General features: G+C 47.9%; 1 protein-coding gene across 9 annotated transcripts in view; it reads left to right on the forward strand.

Annotated features, from left to right (window-relative positions):
• Nucleotides 1-8,609: 8,609 nt before the first annotated feature.
• LOC105065391 (beta-galactosidase-1-like protein 2) overlaps nucleotides 8,610-24,835 on the forward strand; it is a 33,393-nt gene continuing 17,167 nt past the window's right edge. For 2 of the 9 annotated variants that reach the window (XR_012503894.1, XM_074357216.1), the window contains exons 1-7: nucleotides 8,613-9,381; nucleotides 9,866-9,958; nucleotides 10,101-10,298; nucleotides 18,262-18,330; nucleotides 19,735-19,830; nucleotides 21,062-21,170; nucleotides 23,900-23,992. Coding sequence is in view for 8 of the 9 variants with exons in the window: in XM_074357216.1 (XP_074213317.1) it covers nucleotides 9,143-9,381; nucleotides 9,866-9,958; nucleotides 10,101-10,298; nucleotides 18,262-18,330; nucleotides 19,735-19,830; nucleotides 21,062-21,170; nucleotides 23,900-23,992 (897 nt within the window). In the remaining variant the exon portion in view is untranslated. Of the gene's footprint in view, nucleotides 9,754-9,865; nucleotides 9,959-10,100; nucleotides 10,299-18,261; nucleotides 18,331-19,734; nucleotides 19,831-21,061; nucleotides 21,171-23,899; nucleotides 23,993-24,835 lie in introns of all 9 variants that reach the window. The other 7 variants (XM_074357218.1, XM_045513273.2, XM_074357217.1 and 4 more) reach the window with 7 other exon arrangements.

The raw sequence follows: 24,835 nt of genomic DNA on the forward strand, positions 1-24,835 counted from the left end.
GCAGTGGATGGGCGGGGAGGAGGGGAGCAGGGGGACTTAGAGCGGAGCCAAGGTCATGTGCGCCCGACCTTGCTTACTTGTGGACCGAGTGCTGCTCATGAGCAGTGGCTCTTCCGTTGCCCTGTGCTTGTCTCTCTTCACCCGGCGCCATGGGCCAAAGCCTGAGACCCTGATCTGGTGGGGTCCTGGCCCCACAAACAGGGTCTCAGCCCTCCCTGGTGAAGGATCTTAATCCCTGCAGGACCGAAGGAGGGGCGCCCGTTCTCTCTCCACAGGCGGGGGAGCAGGGGCCCTCCCAGCCCCCGTGCTCTGGATCTGTGCACTGGCGAAGGTGAGGTCTCCAGCCTTGGGAAAGGGCTGTACAGACAATCTGCGTGAACGATACCCAGGACCATGAACAGTAACCCAGGACGGGATTACCGTCCTCACCCCTCACCCATGCACACTAATTTGGCCCTTCAGGAAATGTCAGTGTTTCCCAATTTGTCTACAAATCCTGTGGGTTTGTTGGGCCATAAGTTCTTTCACAGGCTTAAAGATTGTCTGAGTCAGACATATATCTGATCCATCTCTTTACCCTCGGTGCCTTCCTGGCACGTAGGAGGAGCTCAGTGCCTGCTGAACAAACAGAGAAAGCCACTGTCACCAAGGAGACACTCACTGTGGCTGCAGGCCAGTGCCTTGCAGGAATAGGCATGGTACAGTTCCAGCCTCCAGTGCGTTGCAATGTAACGCAGTGTCTAACCCAAGCCCACAGGATGTGGCTGTGGGTTATCCGTTCGTACTCCCCCGTGGTCTTAAAAATCTCCTGGCATACAGTGGGCGATTGAAAACACTCTAGACCAACAGAACTGAAATTAATTACCAGGGAAAAACCCCAAATAAATTAGGGGCCTAGCTAACGATCAGATTGAGAAACCAGGAGTAGAAATTAGGCCTTGCTGCTCTGGGGCAGCAGGCTTTCCTGGCTGTTCGTGTGCTTGTTTACTCAGGCCACCTTCTGTTACTTTCACAGCTCAGATGACCATTTAATATGACTTTTCTTGTATCTTTATCAGATTTACAAAATACTTGTGTATTCTTATGACTTTCTTATTTTAAAGACAATTGTTTTCTTTTTCTTTAAACCACCCAAATAATTTTCAAAGAACTGCTTTCAGAGCTTGATTTTACACCAGTGCCTCGGAGAGCCTTGATCACATCGTCCTGTAATTGCGTAGTAACTGTGTTAACTGTTTGTAGAAGTCTATCACCGTAGCCCTGTTTAATCAGTTTTAAACTTTTGCTAATTCCCCCACCACACTGTGCCAGGTTCTTTCTCCAGTATCTGCAATGGACTAAACGTGGGATGATTGCTTCATGACTCTCATTGTAAAAAAACAGAAGAATTTTCTCTTGTTGAAATTTTCTTTCTTCTTACTTTTTGAAGTCTTAGAGTTAAGGTTGGCCGAAGAGAACCTGATCCTGCCCGTCACCAGAGTCCCCAGGGTGTTCACGCCTGGCTCTGTTTGGGGAAACAGCCTTTGTCCCTCCGCTTGCCCCCTGAAGTCTGTGCCGCCTGCCTGTTTCTCCGAGGCAGGTGGTGCTCGAGCAGAGGGTACTCTGCTTGGATTTCCAGGCTCCCCCTGAGGGGAAAGTCCAGCACAGCGTTTCCTGTGAGATGGAGTTACTTTCCCCAAGAGTCACCTGCGGTTTACCGTGTGCACTCCTGCAGGTGTGGCCATCTCCGGCTGACCGCAGCGCCATGGCCGCCCCTGCAGGGGGAACAGTGGCAGCGCGGCGAGGGTGTCCGTGCCTCTCCGGCCCTCTCAGTGCGTCCAGATTCCACAGGTGAAACGCTGTCCCTGCTCCTCTTCTCCAGCCTGACCTGGGTGTCTGGTCCTCTAAACTCAAACCACCTGCCCAAGCACAGCAATGCCCCAGCTTCCCCACGGGTTCTCCGCTGTCGACCAGCAAATGTCCTTCCATGAGGGGGTCAGTGTGTATGACTGGAACCGCTGCTTCCCTTTTGTAGTATCTGAGGGGCATCTTTGGGCAGAAGGACAGAAGCACTACCTCTCTCGTGCCGTCAGCTTTTTCTTAGCTATTCCACTCTGATGGGTTTCCCCGGACTGTTCTGCTGCAAACCTTCTGAGTTATAGACTCTCTAATAGTCCTGACTTACACACACAGAGGGGTCAAATATGTCAGTTTTAGTCTCCAGATCCCAGTTCCTGATCCTCAGGTCAGAAGTGAGTCTAGAGGCCAGTCTTCTGAAGCATCTGAGCATGCCGTGCTCTGATCTGGTAACTGTCTTCTGTGACAGTCACCCCTCAGGAGTCAAATCAGCACGCTCGGTGTCCTCACGGGCAAGGGTCAGTGTGAGACGCTTGTGCAGAGCCGAAAGCAGTTCCCACCACCACCCGGTGAAAGCAGGTCGGCTTCTTTAGCCTCAGGAAGAGGAGCCCCTCCACAAAGTTCGAAGTTTGTTTCCCTAAATGACTGCCTTTTCCGGGTCATTAAAGACAGCCTGGCCCTCGCTGACCCCAGACCGCAGCCCCTGCAGACACTCCGGACTGTCTTCGTGCCTATCACCGCCGCTGCCGTTTCCCTTGACTCAGGAGGACCCGCCCTCCTCAGGGGGCTCCCTGAATTTCGTGCTCACCCAGCAAACACTTCCTTGAGCCGTCCCTTTGGGTGACGCAGTGGCCGGCAGGACCTGTCCTCGGTGTCGGAGACAGGCTGAAACTCACTCACATGTTGATACTAGCATGTTTGAGGGAACAGACAAGGACTGGGCAGGCAGAGTTGTGGCCAGCGCAGCAACGGTTCCTGTAAATGGACGGGCGACGCAGCACTTAAGAAAGACAGACACAAGAGTGAGATCAAAGATGGGACCAGGGGACTCAAGACCTCATGGGTCAAGAGCCCTGAATGCCCGGTCTGCGTTGCGTTTATTATGATTCTCTAGCAGCAGATAATCTGGGAGTCGTTTCGAAGATTACTGAAGCCTTGTAGCGACCACCAGCCCTAGCCCCCTGGGCTAGTTGTGAGGAGACTGTCCCCTCCTGGCTTCACTCTTCCGACTGTGCGCAGGTCCGACCTGGTCCTTCTGACCTTCCCTTAGCAAACGGCAGGGTGCACGTGCTGGAGCGGTTTTCTGCTCATGTTAGCTCAGCTTGCTGAGACTAACATCATTTGCCTTCAGGAGGCATCTGGTTTCTGTTTAACAGCCTTAACCCGTCACAAGGGAGCTTTGTACCTTCCTTATTCTTTAGGAGACATTACGTTGTTCTGCATCCCCACAGGGTGGGAGCTGGCTCACGGGTGGAACAGCTTGGAGGTGAGTCCGGGGAGCCCTTGAGGGTGGAGGCAGCACGGGCAGCATCTCCAAGAGAGAAGAGACAAGCCCGGGGTCGGGGAGCCCCCCTGGGTGGCCGGGGTGCGAGGTGCGCAGAGCTGGGAGATGGGGTGGGCAGGGCTGGCGGGGGCGGACCAGCGCCTCTTCCGGATTACTCGGGTCTGTTATCCAGCAGGCAGGTGGGGGGGGGGGGTGGTCTCTGTACCTTCCTCTCAATTTTGCTGTGGACCTAAATCTGCTTTTAAAAATGTCTTTAAAAAAAAGAAAATGTGGAGTGAGGAGGGTACTGAGGGGCTCAGGGTCTCTAAACTTTCAGAGTTCCTTCTCTTGTCTGGAATTTTCTTTGAGTTGTTGAGTCTTTTCAGGTAGGAACCACTACACCATTGAGAGAGATCTCTCCAGGGCCTTCACCTAGGCCACTGATCTGGTGAAGGCCACTAATATTTACTATTTGTGTTAATTTTTCCATTAGATTTGACTAATTCCTGGAAACAACTTAAAAAAAAAAAAAAGCCCTTCCCCTAACAAATGTGAACTCTTAAAACAGGCCTCCTCTTCATTATTCATAATTTGGAACATTTAGTAACTTTGAGAAATTAATAGCACTCAATTGGAAGTTTTGATTAAAAGATAAAGATTTTTAAAAACAAGTAACCCAATCAAAAAATGGGCAGAAGAGCTAAATAAACATTGTGTTTTCAACTGAAATGAGTAAGTATTTGTTGATTAAATGCTGTAAGAAGGAAAAGTGTGTTCTTGTCATAATGTGGGGCGGGGGGAGGCCGGGTCAGGGGCACAGATTCACTTAAAACAGGGTCCCTGCCATGAAAGCACTTATCACATCACTTGCCCCGTGGAGGATGAGCTCCTCCGGCTGGGACTGCAGCCTGGGTCCCGCCTGGCCCGGGTCCACGTGGGGCCGCGGAGGCAGGCGAGCCCCGCAGGGACCTGGCAAGTGGGGGCCTCGGGCTCCCTGGAGAAACTTCCCGGAGCTGAGAGGCCCCCATTCCTCTGCCCTCCCCAGCCTGTCTGGGGTTCCTGCCCTTCCTGAGCGGCAGCTGACCTCCCACCCAGAGCAAGCCCCCCGCCCCTGCCCACAGGGTCCCAGAGCCCCTTTCTCCGCCTTGGGACTGGAATCCTGTCCCCTCAAATGTCAGTATGTCACCCTCAGAGATAATTGAGTCAGTTCCCACTAAAAATCAGTGCAAATTGTTTTAAGGTTTTGTGGCTCATCTGTGGGCAGGTCACCACCCCTCCAGCCTTTCCAATGACACCAATTCTTGGTGGGTCCCTTGGTGCCACGTGGAAGCTGGCCGTCAGCCCCTCCGTGTGGGGAGCTCTAGGGGGTCACACTCGATGGGCTCGGGGGCCAGGAGGGGTGGCTGTTCCCCGCACGTGGGCCTGCGGGCGGGGTCAGCAAGCGTGGGCCGGGTCCTCCTTGGCCCAGTGGCCACTTTCATGTCCCAGTCATGTCCCTGAGGGAGCAACTCCAGTAGCCTGGTTCTTTATGTCAGTGGTCCACGCCTGCGGGTTAGAACCGCCTGGGGCAAATTGTTTCCTTTTTTAAAGAATACTTTTTAATCTGATCAGAGGTACAGGTGTAAGGAATGATGGAAGTCAAGTGTTTCGCAAGGTTTTAAAGAAAACCTGCAGCCTCTTGCTGTCTCTCCCCACTGCTCTGAAGAGAGAGTCATTTTCAAAACGTTCATCTCTTTCTTCTGGTAATTGTCTCCAGATTTCAAAACAACGCGGCCTAAAGTCCTACTTGTTGATTTTTAATTTTAGATCAATTTACTCAGTTTTTGGTAAAATAATTAGAATCCCAGGCTCCCATGCCCTTCCCAGCCCCACAGCCTTCCTCTGTACTAACCCTCCCAGCACAGTTACATCATGACTTTTGCTTAAATCAATGTCCAGGGTTGACATTAATAAGCTCATTGTCTGCAGCTGAGCCTCACGGTGACCTGTGCCAACATTGCTTACACAAAACTTGACTGTTGGAAACCTTGACTCTTCTCCCATTTGACAATTGACGTACCGGATACGCCAGACTCGCTGAATACTTACCTGTATTCCGGACTTTGAAAGGATGTATCTTCGTAGAATAATGTGGTCATAATGCTAATATAAAATAATAATAGTGTGTATAATGTAATTAGTAATACTAATGTAAATGCTAATATGACAGTACAGATTATTATTAATAATGTTACTATAAACATACATGTTAGGAGAGAGATGTTACAAAATGTGAATAACACAACCACATGAGCTAGACCTGGTGGGCATCTGTAGACCCATCAAATAGAGAATGTAAATACCTTTAAAATATGCACAAAGATTGATCACATTTGACAAAAGTTTATTTTTCAAAAATTGTACATGGAAAGGTTATCACTCAATAAAAGGTCAAAATCCAATGAAAAATTAGTGATAGTCACAGTCAGGGAATTAACAAAATATGAGACATATATTCAATGAATTTATGAAACCTTATTCAATCTCACTAAAACTTATATAAAATTCTGTTTATTGCAAGACATTCTAGATTCCAGTATGTCACATGGGCAATTTTCCTTAATCCAGTACAGCATCATGGCAGTATGTTAAGAATTGTCAAGACATGCTTATAACCTCTTCACCAATAATTCCACTTTTACAAAATAAAACACTGATTATATAATAGTAATCTTGGGAGAAGTTTTAACCATTCTCAAAAGTCAACATCATAGAAATCACATTCATGGACTCTGCCCATAGTGCAGGAGCATTAGCAACTTGGAGAAAACTCACACAGACATACTTGCATACTTAGAAATAATTCATGCATCAAGGGACCAAGACCAGGCAGAAAGACTAGAAGAAAACATAGGCACCATGGAGTAATTTACAGAATTACTAGCATAAAAACACATTTAGATCTTAAATGATAAGACCATAATAAGACCTAGAATCAATAGCAAGTGGGTAATTAATACATCCATGCAAGTTTTGCAGGAACACATACAACAAAGAATATAAAACAGTCATCCTTTGGAATCTGGAGGGATTGGTTCCAGGGCTTTCTGAGACACCAAAATCCACAAACGCTCAAGCCCCTTACAGTCAGCCCTCCACAGTCACAGATTTGGGACTCAGATACAGATGGCCAATCGTACAAAAAACACATTGGAATGACTGACCATGGAAAAGTGGAGGAAAATTAAAGTGGGGAACAGGGACACTGAAAGTCATCTAATAAAAGTAAAAGGAAAATACAAGTTACAAATAATAAATATTTAAAGATAGCTGATTTTCTGGTTTAGTCTTTAAAGATTTTTTTAAGCTCTCAGCAGTTTTAAAATAAAATTATTTGTAATTACGGTGTTCAATGTGTTTGCCAATGTAAGTAATATTACCCTTCACCTATGTCATGTCTAGATCCAGAAATATACAAATCTCAAGAGTGATGTGAACTGTTTCACATTATAAAACACGCATGTTGTTAAGCCTCCCACGGAACACAAGTGGGCCTGAGCAGGAGTGAATAAACGAGTGCTCCCGGCTATGGAAAACGGTGACTTCGTCCTGCCAGCATCTCTTCCGGTTCCGATACCTGGGCAGGAGGGCTGAACGAGGGGCTTGCCTTCTTCCTTCACCCAAGCACTTCCGCCTTCATGCGCTTCTGCACATTGAAGCATTACCTGTCTTCAACCTTGGCAACAGCCCACCTACAGCCCTCAGGACACTTAGATACAGGCATCTTCTGCTCTGAAGACAAACAGGCAAACGGTGTGCAGTGTTTCCATGGAGACTGAAAATGTCAGCCGAGAGTGAGTGCTTCAGGTTTGGAGGTTACCGGCTATGTTTACCAGCACCGAGGACTGGATCTTGAGTGACAAAGCATCCAAATACGCCTTGATAATGCAGGTTTGTTAGCGCACACTGCATAGGGTTTATATGAGCATTGTATTCATGTGTGTGTAGTGTAGGGACATTTGAGCGTTGCACAAAGCAGGGAACCCCCACTGCTGGGTCTAAGTAAGTCTGATTTTGTGACCTTACCCAGTTCACTCACCTGCTCAGGGCAGAGGAAGGAGACAGCAGACCGGTTTGTTACCTGAGCAAAGTATGAGCATGAGGTTAAGGAAATAACCATTTCTGACGAGGAAGAAAGTATGCTTTTGAATATATGAACCAGAATGAGTGAAATAAAATGAGAGACTGGAAGACTGGAACGTCAAAGACTGAGACAGAGCAGGTTTGGGAGATGTGGTGAAAAGAACGACTGTGGTCAGAACGTAGAATTTCTGGATCTTGTATCTTGGAGATGAAGTACTTCTGATGGCGAGTAGGTGAGGCGGGTTTGTGGATGGAGCATTGTGAGGGAGAAGCCTGGTATTTAAAAGGGTTGTTGTCAGGGTCCTGAGCACAGTGTCTGTGAGCAGAAAGAGAAGCCTGGATCCCTGCGGAGACAAATAAATGAACTTCGGTAAAGTAGGTAGAAAGGAGAGGGCACCAGTGAGAGTGGAAACACGGCCCCTGCAAACTGCAGATACAGTGAGTTAGGGAGAGAAGTTGTCGGGAGAGTGTCTGAAGCAATAAGTCAGCTGTGAGTTAGGAGAACCGCAGAAAAGGCCAGATTCCACTAGTGGAGTAGATCCTGAAAGGAGTTTTTCCCTCTGGTGTCCGGAGTAGCAGCGCGGAGAGTGGAAGTGGGTTTAAAAAGCAAGAAGGAGGGGGGAGGGCACAGCTCAGTGCTGTGCTGGAGGTCCTGGGTTCAGTCCCCAGTGCCTCTATTCCTCCATTAAGAATAAAAACCTAATTACCTCCTCCCCTCCAAATTAAATTAAATTAAATAATTATAAATAAAAAGCAAGGAGGAAAGAGACAAGTGCGGTGATACAAGAAAAGCGGAGGAAGGGGAAGTCTGGCAAGCCTCCTGGACGCCAGTCAAACCTTCAGCTGTTTGGTGGGAGACTCCCAGCAATGAACTATCCCCAAAGACACAGCCTCGTCCACACCGTGGGGGGCGCAGGCGCTGCTGCCACCAGAGGAGGTTAACCTGGGGTCGCACGGAACGGGCTGGCCGTTCCTTCTCATGTAGATGCAGAGAACTTTGCTCTGCAGAGTCGGGCGACCCTTGGAGCCTGGTCTGGGGGGGCGCACCGACCCAGCGTGGGGAACTCCGGGCTGCTGGCTGCGCCCCCGCGGGGAGGCGGGGAGGCGGGGAGGCGGGGAGGCGGGGAGGCGGGGAGGCGGGGAGGCGGGCCGCCCGGCATTGTCGCGGCTGCGCAGGTGAGGCGGGCCTGCGCCCCCGCGCCGCGCCCGCCCTCCGCCCTCCGCCCCCCGCCCCCGCGGCTCCGTTCCCACAAAGGGCGCCTCAGCTCCCGACGCGGCGCCAGGCGTGCGGGCTCCAGGGCAAAGCCGGAGCGCGGGTTCCGCGGGTCTGGAGGGTGCGAGCATCTGCACTTGGACGAGGTTCGCCCGCACGGGTCCGGACGCACCTCGGGGGCCGCGGCTCCGGGCCGGGTCGTTAGCAGCTTCAGGATCGGTCCGGGAGGGAGGAGCCCGGGCTCGCGAGGCGCACCCGCTGGACCCCCAGGTCCGGGGAAGGACCTTCCCGATGTCAGCGCTTCGCGCAGGGACGTGGCGACCGCGCAGAGGGAGGGAGGAGTCCAGGCCGGTCGGGGGCAGGGGTCCCTGCGGCCCAGAGCCCGCCGAGGGTGTCGGGGAGCGGCCCCGCGGCGGGTAGGGCCCTAGGGGTCCCGGGGAGGGGTGTCCCTGTCGCTCCGCGCTCCGGGTGCCAGGCGGGCCGGGCGGATGCAGACGTGGGGGGGAGGTCTGCGGAGGCGGCCTGTCCAGGGCTGGGGGAGCAAGCCTAGGGCGGGGGTTCGTCCACCTGGTGAGCTTGGGGCCGGGCTCTCCCCCTCCGCCGACTTCCCCGCCCGTGGTCCACCCTGCCGCCCGGCGCCCCGTCCCCGGTCGCCCGCGGGGCCTCGGTCGGCCCGCACCCTGTGCTCCACTCCGCAGCGCGAGGAAAAGCGTGGGCCGCATGGACGGTGAGAAGTGGAGCGGTGGGACCTTCAGAGCAGGGAAGTGGGAGACTGGGCTGGAGGTAAAAACGAGGCCCTGCAGGAGAGGCCTCCACGTTGCAGGCAGTGTTCTCTCTGCTGAAGACCAGTCGTGAGAGGCCGTTCCTCAGCCCTGGACCATCTCTGGCGAATCTCCCAGAGATTATTCTGTGTTTATAAACCTTCCGCGGAGGCTCGGTCCTCTCTCACTAGGTAGCCAGTGTCCAAAAACCCAGCGCTTCAGCAGAGACTGTCCATGCAGCTGTCCCGCTCCGGGCAGCAGACAGGGCCTCGGGGTGCTCCTGCCGGAGTCCAGGCGCCGCAGAAGCCAAAGACGGCTGCGCAGAATTCTGCCTTCCGGTGGGGCCCCCTCTGTCCTCCCCACCATCCTCCAAGGCCCAGGCCTGGCTCAGGCCCCACCGCCTGCCCTGCCTGGGGGGAGCCTGACCTTTGTTCTGTCCTGTTCGTTTAGCATGCAGACCCTCTTGGTGAGACTTGTGGCCCTCCTGGGCCTGATGTCAAGGCTACTGGAAACGTCTGCGCTGACCGGAGCCCCCTGGGGCAGGTGCGTTTGGAGGGAAGGGTTGGGAAGTTTCTGCCTGGGCTGGAACTGTGCCCGGGGCCCTGGAGGAGAGGCCTTCCGAGTTGCCCATCCTGTGAGTCTCGGGGTCGCCTCTGGAGGATGTCATGTGTCTCTGTCCTTGCAGGGCCTCCAGGGTTTTCCTCAGTCCCTCGCAGGTGAAGGACCGACGCTTGGGCCTGAAAGTTAAGGACTCAAACTTCACACTTGGTGGCTTTCCTTCCCTCATCTTAGCGGGAACCATCCACTACTTCCGGGTGCCCAAGGAGTACTGGAGGGACCGCCTGCTGAAGCTGAAGGCCTGCGGCTTCAACACCGTCACTACGTGAGTGCCATCAGTGGTGACTTCAGGAACGTATGCCTCGTCAGTCCAGTCTGAGCCGTGACCCTTTGGATACCTTCTTCACTGTTTTGAGGATGGCTCAGTCCCCACTTGGCCCCCAGAGTCTCCTGTGGGCAGAGCCTCCCCACTTGCTCTGTCTGAGCTGGTCACTCTGGCCTGCATGCAGGAGTCTCACATCAGAGGCAGTGGCAACCGCAGGCGGCCCTGCCAGTGGTCCCCACATCCTGAGGGTTCTGGGCACAGTGGCCCTGCCCGAGTCGTAGGCCCCGTCATGGGTTTCAGGTTGAGAGGCTGTTCCGGAAAGCTCTGTCTTTGAAGATGGGTTTCACTGAGAACAGGCCTGGCAAACACTGAGCATCCTCATTCTAGAAGCTGAGAATTAACAAAAATAAGAGATTTCTTGACTTCAAAAATAAGCTGAGAAAGTGCTAACCCATTATTTTCAGTTTTAGTTGTCCTTTTTTTCAGTGATTTGATTTTTAAAATACAGATCTTAGACGGAAAATATCTGGAATTTAATCTGGTGGATGATGGGGGTGATATTTTGAAGCACTTGTGCCCAAAGTGTCCTGAAGCCATTTACACATCACATCATTTTCCTTTTTTGTTTTCTTGTTATCTTGTTGGTTTTGTAAAGCAGTGATTCAGACATTGAAATTTCATGAACGTTTATATTCGATACAGATCCTGAATCACTATGCCGTGCACCTGAAACTAATATAACACCAGATTCAGCTATACTTCGGTAAAAAACCCACAAACTATTAAAAATGGAAAACGTTTATGGTTTAAATGGGCCTACCAAGATTTATTTGTTTTTCATATACTTGCTTAGAAACGTAAAAATGATTACCATTATTTCATAAACTGTAAAACGCTCTAGGTCATCCAGAGCGGAGGAAGAGTGTCATCTCAGAGTAAAGGCAGCACTGAGTGTGTTTAACATTGTAAACAGGCTGCATTCTCTTCTTTTTTTAATTACTAGCAACCAGCCGGCCAGAGGGGACTTTTGAAAGGTTGGGGTCCAGCCCAAGGCACTTGAGGGGGTCAGGAGAGAGCAGGCATGAATTCTGGATCGATTGTTGCTTCTGATGCAGGATTAGAGGAAGCAGCGATTGGCTCTGGGTGGGGCGCTGGTGTGAGGTCAGGGCGGCCTGGTGTCGGCTTTCCCTGGGGATGGATGGGTCTGGTGCCTGTGGGCAGGTACTGGGGTTGGTGCTGCCCTTTGGCTGTTGTGCATGGAGCTGCGGTGACCACTGTTGCGCAGATACCTATTCGAGTTCCTGCTTTTGGTTCTTACTGTGTGTACACCCAGAAGTGAAACTGCCAGATTAAATTGTACTTCTGTTTAATTTTTTGAAGAACCCTTATAATGCTTCCGTGGGAGCTGCACTGTTTTCCCTCCCACCAGCAACGCAGAAACCTTCCGGTTTCCCCACGTCCTTGCCAACACTTGTTTCGTTTCGTTTTTTCCAGTAACCATCCTGACAATGTGAAGTGGTATCTCATTGTGTTCTGGATTTGCCTTTCCCTAGTGATCAGCGGTGCTGAGCATTTTTTCTTTTGTTTATTAGCCATCTGCTTGTCTTTTTTCCAGAAATGCTCATTTCTAGATGCTCATTTCAAGTTCTTTGCTCATTTTTGAATCGGGTAGTTTTTTTTTTTTTTTTAAATATTGAGTTGTAGGAATTTTTAAGCATATTCTGGATGTTTGTCCTTTATCAGACATGTGACTGCAAGTAATTTCTTCTATCCTGTTACATTCTATCGGCAGTGGCCTTTTTTTTAAATTTTTCGTTTTTATTAGGTAGAATTGTGACAATTTGACTGCACATGTACAATGTATTGCATGTAAATACATGTATACAATATACTGCACGTATTTTTAAAATTCACATATACGTACTGTTCGTTGTTTCTAAGAATGTTTAGAGCTTTAGCTTTTTAAACTTACATAGTTACCAAAGAAATAAAGCCAACCACAAAATAAGAATTAATTCAGAAAGACACATATACCCTGCTATTATCAGCAACATTTTTTATAATTGCCAAGATATGGAAGCATCATAAATGCACATCAACAGGTGAACGGATAAAGAAGATGCAGCATACATGTGTGATGGAACACAGCTCACCCATAAGGAAGAAGGATATTTTTCCATTTGTGGCCTTTTGTTCACTTTTTTTTCCCTTTTCACTTCAAAAACCAGAATTTTATAACCAGCATAAACATTTCCATTGCATCGAAAACAACAAAATACCTAGAAATAAACCTAACCTAGGAGGTTACCTGTACTCTAAAAACTGTAAAACATTGATGAAGGAAACTGAAGATGATACAAAGAAATGGAAAGATATCTTGTGCTCTTGGATTGGAAGAATCAACATTATCCAAGTGGCCACAGTACCCAAAGTAATCTACAGATCCAGTGCAACCCCTGTCAGAATAAGACATTCTTCACAAAACTAGAACAAATAATTCCAAAATGTATTTGGACCCGTAAAAGACCCCGAATTGCCAAAGCAATCTTTTGTAGGTCTTTTTTTCTCTTTTTTTTTTGTTCTCTTTTCTTATGGTTTGATGACTAGAGAAGTTCCTTTAACATTTGTTGTAAAGCCGGTTTGGTGGTGCTGAATTCCTTTAGCTTCTGATTATCTGTGAAGCTTTTGATTTCCCCCTCAAGTCTGAACAAGAGCCTCGCTGGATAGAGAGTGTTCTTAGCTGTAGGTTTTCCCCCTTCATCACATTAAATATATCGCGCTACTCCCTTCTGTCCTGCTGAGTTTCTGTGGGAAAATCAGCTGATAACCTTATCGGTGTTCCCTTGTACGTTACCTGTTGCTTTTCTCTTGCGACAGTGGCCTCTGATTTACAAAAAGATTTTAATTTCTGTGAAGTCCAGTCTGTCTCTTTTTCCTTTTGTTGCCTGTGCCTTTGTTGTCGCATCCAGAAAGTTACTGCCAAATCCAGTGCCATGCAGCTTCGCTCAGTGTTCTCTTCTAAGAGTTTTATCGTGTCAGTTCCTGGGATGTGAGCTTCATGAGGGCAGGACTTTTCTTGTTTGTGTTGTTGATGGTAATAATAGTACATGTAGCTCATAGTAAGTGCTCAGAAAAGTTCCTGAAGCACTTCTGTATGTTTCTACATTTTTTTCTGTCTTCATGTTAACTTTATAAGATGGATTTGCTTTGATTTTACATGGGTCCACAGCATGGAATCTTGGAATATGATTCCTACAACTGAGAGAATAATTGAAAGTGTCACTTGTGATGGCGAGGTTGGTATGGGGGTTTGTGTGTGCAGGGTTATTGCAGTTTTTTCCCACATTTTCTAATTTAATCAGATTTTCTAGCGACACTTCGGTACAGAAAGGACTTGATGCAGTCTCCTTCTGCCTTGGACACTGAAAGGCACATAGAGGTGGTGGCTCAGACCCCTCTGGGCTGGGTGGGGCAGAGGGTGGACAGAGGTGTGGTTTGGGACATGGGGCAGAGTGGGGATGGGTTCAGTTTCTTGTTCAGATGTCGCTGGTGCTGGGTGGACGCTGGGTGCCCAGGCTGGGTGCTGCAGTGGGGTCCACACCTGTCCGACCTGCTCGCTGCTCTGGGGCCACAACTGGACCTCCTCTGGGCCTCTCCACGGAGTCGCTGGCGTGGATGTGTAGGCTGAGGTTGTGCAGTGGGGCTGGGGCAGCCTCAGCCAGGTGGTGTGGACCACCTCGGGGTTTCCTCAACTGTGACTGGGGCGGGGCCGGTGGGCCTGTGGCTGATGAGATCTGGGCAGAGGGGCTCCCTGCAGGTCTTGGGTCGAGGTGAGTGCCCAGCAAGGTCGCCCGCTGGTGCTTGAAGCCCTTCTTCTCAAAGTGCTTGATCCCATCCCTGACTGGTCTCCCCTGTGCTCCGTCTGGCTTCCCTGCGACCAGAGACCCTGAGGTCCAAGAGACCCCCCAACAGGGTACCGGCAGGCAGACTGGGCAGGTGGTCCGCACAGCTGCCTCGCAGCGCGTTGCCCCTGGGGAGGCTGCCGCTGGTTGAGTACTGCGAGAGGCCCCTGACGTGGAGGGAGCCCCTGGGTGTGTCTTAAGCATGCAGCATGATCCGACCTGTGTGTACCTGTGAACAGACGCCCCCCCCGCCCAGTTCTTCAGCACATCCGTCACCTCACACCTTGGCCTGTCTGTGCTTGTTTGTTTCGGCGAGAAACGCTTCAGTTCTGCTTCCTTCACAAAGTTCACTTGTGCAGCATCGTGTCAGCAGCCCCACGGTGGACACTGGACCCTCAGACCTCCTTCATCTTAGAACTGGAAGTTTGTACCCTTTTGCAGATTTCTCCTGTTTCCTCCACTCCTCAGACCCTCACAACCACCATGCATTCTGTTTCTAGGAGTTCAATTACTTTTTTTTTAAAGATACAAGTGATATTATATGGTACTTGTCTTTCACTGTCGGTCTTAGTTCATTTAGCACAGTGCCCTCCATGTTCGTCGATGTTGTAGCAAATGACAGGGTTTCATTCTGTTTTAAAAACTGAATAATATTCCATTGTGTATGTGAGTATGTGAGTGTGTGTGTGTGTGTATGTAAATATTATATATATATATACATGTTATTTCCATACCTGGATTATTGTGAATGAAGCTGCTCTGATCTCTGAACATGGGTGTACAGCTATTTCTCTGAGATAAGAGTTTCATTTCCTTTGGATGCATACTCAGAAATAAGATTGCTGGGTCGTACAGTCTTAAATTTTTGAGGAGCCTCCATACAGTTTTCCACAGTGGCTGCACCGATTCACATTCCCACCGTGGTGTGCAGGGCTCGCTTTTCTCCGCATCCTCGCCAACACTTGTTATCTTCTCTCTTTTTGATGATGGACATCCCAGCAGGTGTGAGGTGGCACCGCGCTGTGGTTTGATTGCGTTTCCCTGATAACTAGGACCGGTAAGCTCCTTTTCATGGATGTGTTTGAGATTTGTGTATATTCTTTGGAAAAATGTCTATTCTGGTCCTTTGCCCATTTTTAATTTGGGTTATTGGGTTTTTTTGTTTGTTATTTTTGTTTTGTTTTGTTTTTTGCCATTAAGTTGTATGAGTTCCTTGTATACTTTGGATATTAACCCCCATCAGATTTGAAAACTGTACTAGATTTGATGGTTTGCAAATATTTTCTGCCATGTCATAGGTTGCCTTTCCTTTTTTGATGGTTTCCTTTGCTGTGCAGAAGCTTTTTGGTCTGATATAGTTCCCCTTGTTAATTTCACTTGTGTTGTCTTTGCTCTCGGCGTCAAATGCCAAAGCTGATGTCAAGGAGCTTACCCCCCGTTTTTCTAGGACTTCTGTGGTTTTGTGTGTTATGTTTAATCTATGTGGAGTTGATTTTGTGTGTGGTGTAGGATGGCCCAGTTTATTCCTGTGCGTGTGGCTGCCCAGTTTTCTCCACATTATTATTGATGAGACCGTCCTTTTCCCTTAGTATATTTTTGGCTCTCTTGCCATAAATTAACAGACAGTATGTGCCTGGGGTTGCTTCTGGGCTCGCTGTGCTGTTCCGTTGATCCATGTGTCTGTTTCTGGCTCTCTTGTTCTGGTCACTACAGCTTTGCAGTGCGGTTTAGAATCAGGAAGTGTTATACTTCCAGCTTTGTTTTTTCCCTCAAGATTTCTCTGACTGTTTGGTCTCTTCTGTGGTTCCGTACAAATTTTAAGGTCTTTAAAAACATTTGTGAGCAATGTCATTGGAACTCTGATAGAGACTACATTGAATCTGTAGATTTTTTTGGGTAGTACGGATATTTCAACATTTTTAATTCTTCACCAGTTGTGCAGTATGGGATATCTTCCCTTTAATTTGTGCTGTTTTATCTCCACGTATTTGTGAATTTTTCAGTTTTCTTCTTATAACTAATTTCTAGTTTCATATCTTTGTGGTCAGAAAAGATGCTTGATATGGTTTCAGTCTTCTTAAATTTATTAAGACTTATTTTGAGGCCTAACATATGATCTATTGGAGAATATTCAGTGTCTGCTTGAGAAAAATGTGTATTCTGCTGCTGTTTGATGAAATGTCGTTTAGACGTCTGGTAAGTTCCTCCGGCCTAATGTGCAGTTCAAGTCCAGTTTTCCTTGCTGGTTTTCTGTCTGGGTGATGTATCCAGTGAAAGCGGGGGACTGAATTAAGTACTTTCTAAGGATCCTGGATTCGTTCCCAAAATTCTTATATAAAGGTCCATGCCTAAAGCCCTAAGTTCCTGGCTTGTTCTCTTCTCCAGGAAGGTGAAGCTGTCGCTGCAGAACCTTGCGCTTGTATGCGTCCACTGCCCTCTCCCTTTCCTTTGTGCTTTGTGCTACAGAATTCGTGCTAACATTTTTTCTGCTTTGAACATCTAATTGTATTTGAGAGAAATTTAAGATGATAAAAATGTCTTTTTTAAAGTTACTCACGTATTTACCATTTTTGATGCTTTCATTCTTGTGTGCAGATGACTTTTTCTGCTTGGTGTCACTTCCTTCTGCTGAAGAACTTCCTTTAACATTTCTTCCAGTGGAGGTCGCTTGATCATAATTACCTTAGATTTTGTTTTTTTGAAAAATACATTTCTTTCATCTTCAATTTTTAAGGATAATTTCACTGGGTATAGAATTTTAGATTGGTAGTTTTTTTTGTTTGTTTCTGTGTTTTAATTTCAGTACCTTAAAAATGTCTTTTCATCATCTTCCGATATACACATCACCTGATGGCAAATCTGCTGTACTTCTTATCTTGTTTTATTCTTCATATAAAGTGTTGCTTTTCTCTCTCTGGTTGCTTTTAAGATTTTCTTTTTCAATTTCATTTCATTCTTTTTCAGTGATTTGATTCTGATGTGCTGTGATGTAGATTTTTTTTCTACTTGTGGTTCATTGAGCTTCTTCAATCTGTAGGTTTATAGTTTTCATCAATTTACCAAAATTTGGTAAAATTTCAGCCCTATTTCTTCTAATATTTTTCTCTCCCCCTTTTTCCAGGATTCATTTACATGCTAGACTCTTGATGAGGTCCCATGTGTTACTGGTGCTTTGTTCATTTTTAGCCTTTTTTCCCCCCTCAGTGTTCTAGTTTGATAGTTTCTTTTGTTCTTTCTTAAAGCTTACTGACCTTTTATTGCCATTTCTGTTTTGCTGTTGGAATCAGTGGTACATGTTTCATTTCTTGCTGTTAACAGTATCCAGAGTATTTTTTATTTCAGACAGTATCTTTTTTAAAAGTTAGAAGTTCATTCTGGGTCTTTTTTGTATCTTTCCTTTTCCTCATCATGATCACGCCTTTCTTTACTTATTAAAGATGCGGTGTGTGTATGTTGTACCTTTTTAACATTTTTCTACCAGTTTCAAACTGTGTGTCATTTCTGGGATTATTTCTATTGCTTGATTTTTTTCCTGGCTGTGTGTTGTATTTTCCTAATTGTTTTGCATAGTTGCCTCGTAAGCCTTTGTAATGGATCCTGGGTATTATGAATCTTACATTGTTAATCACTGCATTTCACTCCATTTATTTAAATCATATTGTATAATCCAGTTCTATAAACTTTTCAGATCTTTCTGGTTTCTATGTTATGGTTAATGGTTTTCCTTTTTTGCCATTATAGATGTGGATTTAAATTTTTTATGTTTTTGTGGGCATTAAAAAAAATTGCAGCTGTTCCCCAGCAGACATGACATACACATCTGTTTTACCTGAAGTCCGGAATCATGGACAAACATTGGCTGCTTGGATCTTTGTTGGGCATTTGAGGGAAGAATTTTGAAGCTGCTGCATAGTGCATATGCACGTAGAGATTTGGCTGTTGGGATGTTCAGTCTCTTTCTTGGTAGAGGCAGCCCAGGTGCCGTGTTAAAACTGAGGAGTCAATAGGGAATCAGAGCAAGTGGGTGAGAAGTTTTTATAGTTTTCTTTTTGCCGTTTCAGGCATGTTCCTTGGAATCTTCATGAGCCAAGAAGAGGCCAGTTTCAGTTTACTGGAAACCTGGATTTGGCGTAAGTTTCACATTTAGGTTCCCTATTTCTGTGGCTCAGAGACAGGGTTTGACTGTGGGAGCAGCTGAAGCAAGGGGCGCCTGTTTTCTGCTTTGAGAGCCACCAGGAAGCGCGGACAGTCTCGTTCCTCGGCTGCAGCCTCTTGAGCAGTGATTCTTTTCTCGGCAGTGGAGCCTGGACCTTCGTGTCTGGGGTGCATTTTGCTCACCTGTGGGTTAGAAAGTGTACATGCAGAGTGCCACAGGTTTAACCTATCATGGGGGGTCGGCTGTCTCACTTATGAGAGGAGACCTCTGATCTGTAGTTTGCAGGATTTCTGAAACATGGTACAGGAGAGCAGGTGTTTATTTGAAAATATGTACTGTCCACGTGCTGTGGTTCAGAGCTGTCTTTGGTGCTAGAGATGCACAGATAACACACTGTGTTGTCAGGAGTAAGGGTTCTCTGTAGAGAAGGCGGTAGATGACACAAAGTAGGGGGCAGCCCAGGGCAGATGACAGTGAAGTTGTAGTGAAATAAATCCGAAGTTGATCAGGAGTTTATTAGAGGAGGCTGAATGTTACTTCAGAAACAGGGTCCAGCCAGGGCACAGTCAGAGACGTGTGAGAATGGTTTATGTTAATTAAGCAGCGTTAGCTGCTGTAACAAGTAAGCCTCAGCGTCTGCATGATGGTCCCTTTAACTCTTCCACGGGCCAAAAATGTGACCTTGGAAGCTCTGACTCGTTAAGCTTTTGGTTCCTTATCTATAAAATGGAGGTGGTATTAGTACCCATCTCATAGAATCGCCAAGTAAAAGAATAAACTCACAGAATTGAGCTATCGTTCCTGATGCTGGGACAGGGTGAAAATTAGCTCCTGGTTTTGTTGTTGGTGCTGAGAGACTGGACAGACACTGGAGAGGTGTCAGGAGAAGGTAAGAAGGAAGGAGGGAGCTGCTGTAACAACTCCAGTGGAGATGAGGAGTTCTTCAAGCAGGAGGGTAACGGTCGGAATTAGAAGGCATCTCGTGTTCAGAAGTATTAAGTAGGAGGAATAAACACAATCTGGTGACAGACTGAAGGTGGGGATGAGGAGGAAGGAAGAGGCAGGAGGACTTCTTGTGCGGTGGTGCCAGTCAGTCGGGGGAGGAGACGCGGGGAGCAGGTCAGGAGGGAAGGCTGGCGTCCGGTCCAGGGTCCCTGCGCTTTCCCGTCGGTGTCCTGCTCTCTGGTCCTTGACTGAGCCCCTTTCTTGCCGAGTGCAGGGCTCCCTGCCCACCGGGTCCCGTCTCCTGCAAGGACTTCTGGAGGCCAGGCTGGGAGTCCCACCTTCTACCCATGGGAGAGGACATCTTGGGGAGAGATAGCAGCGAGTCCAGCCTCAGCTCTTTATGTGAAATTGTCTTTATTGCTTCACTCCCCAGGGTTTTTATATCCATGGCGTTGGAGGTGGACCTGTGGGTCATCCTGTGTCCAGGCCCGTACATCGGGAGCGACTTGGACCTTGGCGGCCTGCCCAGGTAGGCTGTGCTCTGGGGCCCCTGGCCGTGACTGCACGTGGGCCCCAGGCACTCTCACAGGTGAATCAGAGCAAAGCGTTTTCCTTGCTTTTCTATGTGCCTTTTTAATCTGCACTTTCCCCCTCATTTAATGATGTAGAAAATGAACCTTAAAATACTGGGAATTATATAGTATTTGTTTTTTATAAATCTCCATCTCATTTCTGCCATACAAATAAGGTAAAAAAAAAAAGCTATTGGCTACCACTTAAGCAGTATCTTTGTAAGTTCTCGGTTTGGGGATAGCAGTACACACAGTGATTATCTCTTTTAAAAGAGGATTTTCTTTCTTTCTTTCTTTTTTGTTTCTATCATTTTTTAAATTGTAGTAAAATACACACAGTGTACAATTTACCATTTAAAAGTGTGCAGTTTTGTGGCAATTAAGTACATTGAAAATGCTCAACGACCGTCACCGCTACCAAGTTCCAGACCTTCTTCATCACTCGAAGAGGAAGCCCTCAGCCCCGTCACCCCCACTCCTGCCCCACAGGCCCTGGCAAGCACCCGTGTGCTTCCCGTTTCTATGGATTGGCCTGCTCTGTGTTCCATACACATGGGATCGTGCGTTATGTGACCTTTGTGCCTGGCTTCTTTCCCGTGACGTAATGTTTTCAGGGCTCATCCATGCTGTAGCATGAACCAGTTCCTCATTTTTAATGGCCAGATTATGTTCCATTAAAGAACATTTAAAAAGAAACTTTAAAACAGCTTTATAAAAATCTCATTCTAGCCTGGGGTTTGGCAAACTTTTTTGGTAAAAGGCCAGATAATAAGCATTTTCGGCTTTGGGGGACAGTCGCTGTTGCACTTACTCCGTCCTGCAGCTGCAGCAGGAACATGCTGTGGGGACTGCAGACAGACGGAGGGGCCGTGTGCCAATGAAGCTTTATTCACAGGCACAGACAGCGGCTCTGCTTTGGCTGGTGGGCTGCAGCTTGACGACCCTCCCGGGTCGTTTCCTCACCTCACCACCTCCAGTGTGTGTGGAGGAGAGAGGTGGTGGGGAAGGTGCTGAGCTCTTGTAACCGAGCACAGACTGCGTTTCCTGAAGACGCGCTGACATCTCGCGATGTGCTCGCTGCTCCCGGGTGGCTGTGCACATTTGGGCTGTGCTTGTAGCCCCAGGTGCGTGAACGTTTCGTTTTGCTGTCTCCCACCCCCAGTCTGAGTCTTGCCTTTTCAACCCCAGCTGGTTACTCCGGGACCCTAAAATGAAGCTGAGGACAACGTACAAGGGCTTCACTAAAGCCGTGAATCACTATTTTGATGAGCTGATCCCCCGGATAGTGTCCCTCCAGGTAAAGCCCAGCCGTCTCTGTGGCCCAGGGAAGGCGTCGCCTGCCCCGATTTCCTGGGTGGGCCGCCTCCTCTCCACCACTCACAAGTCGGAAGCATGTGCAGCAGCTCATTCCAGCTCCTCATTTAAGAAGTGTCAGGCTGTTTTGCTCTGCTTTTGTGCCTTTCCTCATCTGCTGCCCGACCAGATGCCTTGTTCCTGGCAGTGCGCTTGGAACTGCACTCTGTCCATTTTCATTTCATCTTCTCCATTATTTCTTTGCTCTCCATCACCATAAATGGGAAGTTAATGATAGTCACCAAAATGCCTTAACTTAGGTGCTAACTTAACTTAGTTACATAGATGAGCTTAGGAAGTTGAGTTTTATCACGCCTCCCCGTGCGTGGTGTCGCGCGTGCTCGCGCTTGAGTGGAAGTGGTGTGTCGCGGCAGCTCTTACGTGTGTGGGAAGTGCCTCAGGGACTGTAGAGCCGGGCAGACAGTGAGTGGGGGAAGGAACAAACGTATGGAGTCTGAGAGGTGTCGAGCAGCTCGCTGGGTGACTACCACTGAGCATGTGTCATCATCACTGTCCTCATCTGAATGGGCTTTGCATCCCGTGAGCCACTCGGAGCAGAGCTGGTTCCTGACACCGTGAGTGTCCCGGAATTAATCAGACTCAAGGAAGCCATTTAAACTACTCAGTCACTGAAGAGCAGAGTCAGTGTGCCGTTGGAAACAGGAGACAGTAGAGCTAGTCCTTTACAGAGATTGGAGCCGTGCCGTCCAGTATGGTAGCCATGGCCACGTGTGGCTGTTTAATTTACAATTAAAACTAAATAAAATGAACAGTTTAGTTCCTCATTCACAACAGACACATTTCAGGTGCTCAACAGCCACACGTGGACGGTGGCTACCACACTGGACAGTGAGAACCCAGAACATCTTCATCATCACGGAAAGTTCTGTTGGACAGCATTGAACTGGAGCGCTCACTCCGCTCCAGATAAGACCTCCTTAGTCTTGGAACTCCTGGGAAGCTGAAGGAGAAATCAGAAGGTTGCGGGGCAAGCACAGAACCAGGGCCTGAGGAAGCCGGGGGTCTGGACAGCATGAGCACAGCCTGCTGAGTCAGCACTTGCCACCGAGTACCCTCCTTCTAGAACTTCCGAGTGCGTTTATCGTGTTCAGGGTCTCTTGCTTTAGATAATCCCAGGTGCTGTCAACTTCTGGGTTTTCCCCTTTCCTTTTCTGTTCTCTAATCTGTCAGATTCCTCATTGTGTGGGTGGGAAGGGGGAAGAAAGAAGCAAGTTTTGGAAAAGGTTTTCAATGTTTGCCATCAGAGGATGAGATGTGAAGACTTGGAACTCTCTGTTAGGCCTTGTGACCTCTTCTGTCCCCTGTCAGGGTGCAGTGCAGCCACTTACTCTTCGCTTGCTAAATATCTTCCCATTTCAGCTCTCTTCTCCCAGTTTCTCCGAGGTCATGATAATCACAGTGTTTGACGTGCAAGCACTTCAGTCACACTTCACACAGTCCTGGCTGTTAACCCAGATTCTTACTTTCGCTGTTGGCGTGGAGTTTAATTTTTAGGGGTCAACACTGTTTTTCTTAATTCTGCATTCTGAGAGGGATACCTCATGGTGGCTCATGTGTCTCCAAGGGCAGTTTGAGAGGTGCAGAAGTGGGTGTGGTGAAACCTGACTAGGACTTGGCAGGTGCAAGGTACGGAGAGAAGACACGCCGGCCGGCCTGGCGAGAGCTACAGAGGCACGGCTGATTACACGTGGTGACGTCAGCTGAAGGGAACTGGGAAGGAGGGACAGTGAGAACATACTGGCAAGAGGGCATGTTTGAGAGCTCAGACGGGGATGCGATCCAGCCCAGCGTTGGGACTGATGGGGAACCATGAGCAACCTCAACACTGAAGAGGTGGGTGGGGCACGAGGAGCTCACAAAGAAGACTTAGGAGGGGTGGCCAGAGGGGCAGCACCTGAGGGGATGTTCCAGAAGACAGCAGAGAGGGCTTCGAGAAGGAGGAGCTACCCAAGGGCTTCAGCTGTTGCTGGAGAGGAGTGAAGTTAGGGTTAAAATGTATGTTTAAATTCAGCAACGAGGCGGTCAGTGTTCATAAAGCAGGCAGAAAGGAAGGAGTGCAAGTGGGACCAGAGGGAGACGGAGTCAGTGGGAGGATAAGAAGAGTGAGTGCAGAACTGTTCCACAGAGTTTGTCCCCGAAGGTGACGAGGACAAGAGGGTTAGTAACTGGAGTCAGTTTACATGATGGTGGGAAGGGATAAGTAAAGAAGGAGATGAAGATACAGGAGACAGAGGGACACCCAAGGGGCAAAGTCCTGGCACAGTGGGAAGGAGATGAGCTCCTGTGCGCAGGAGTGAGACAGCGCCTGGCGGGGAGGAGGGACGCCTTACTCACCTAAGTGGCACCAAAGTAGAAAGGCTGGAAGCAGAGGCTTGAAGCCTCTGCTGATGCGTTGAACTAGGGGGCGCTACCGGGCACAAACTACTTAGGGGGCACCAGGGAAAGGACGCTACGGGCACTTAACCTCCTGGCGGCGGTTGCTGGCTGTAGAGTGAGAGAAATTGCCGCAACTATAGTGTACTTGGAGGCGAGTCTAGAAATATGTCACTTTTTATGGCACTAGAAATACGTGTGTGCGACAACAGGTTGAGAACATCCAGCCTTCCCCCTCTGGTCACATCACTCTCAGACTCTCATCTCCTTGACCCTCAGGTCCAAGAAGATGGCCCCATTATTGCTGTGCAGCTGGAGAATGAATATGGTTCGTATCATATGGATAAAAAATACATGCCGTATGTTAAAAAGGTAAGTGCCCCTTTACTTTTCCTCCATGTTTACCTACTTCTTTTCTCACTTTGTTAGTTTGTGGCACAAACATCCTGAGTACCTGCAGACTACATGGAACCGTGGGATATGGAGATGAATGAGGTCCAGTTTAGTTCTTCCATGCATTTACGCCCTAGAGAGGGGACTGGAAACTACCTACGTGACTCTGATGTAAGGCAAAGAGAGATGTTAAAATATTTTCCCTTCTGTGGGTATCGCAGCTGTCTTTTGGTGGTTGTTTGTATAGTACATACTCGTTTATCCTTTTACTCTCAGTTTTTCCATCCATATTTTTAAGATGCATACCTTGTAAGCAATATATAATTAGAAATTGTTTTTATTAATCCATTATGAAAATTCTTGTCTTTTAAATGAGATACTTGGTTCATTTACATTTAATGTAATAACTGTTATTTGCATTTAAATCCATATCTTGTTAATTTTCATTTTTCTCTGACCTGTCTATGGTCCTTTCTCTCTGGTTTTTCTTTTTTTGAGTTGACTGAGTATTTTTATTATTATGTTTTCTCCTCTACTAACTTACTACACACTTTTCACTTATTTTTTAGACTTGGCCATAGACAGTACAGTATTCATCCTGAATCATTAATATCTGATATAAGTTAGCATATTTGCCAATTCCAGGGCAAGGGAAACACCTGAGACAGTTCAGTTGCACCTTCCTCTCTTCTCCCTTAGGTGCTATTGTTGTCATTTCTTTCCATGCTGTGTGTGTCTTAGACCCACATGGCATTATTCTTTTTATTATTGTATGGAGTCACTTAGATTTACCCACATAATGTATTTTGGTAGCTTTTCCCC

The sequence above is a fragment of the Camelus bactrianus genome, chromosome 33 (genome assembly GCF_048773025.1).
Source record: "Camelus bactrianus isolate YW-2024 breed Bactrian camel chromosome 33, ASM4877302v1, whole genome shotgun sequence".
Taxonomy (NCBI): Eukaryota; Metazoa; Chordata; class Mammalia; order Artiodactyla; family Camelidae; genus Camelus; species Camelus bactrianus.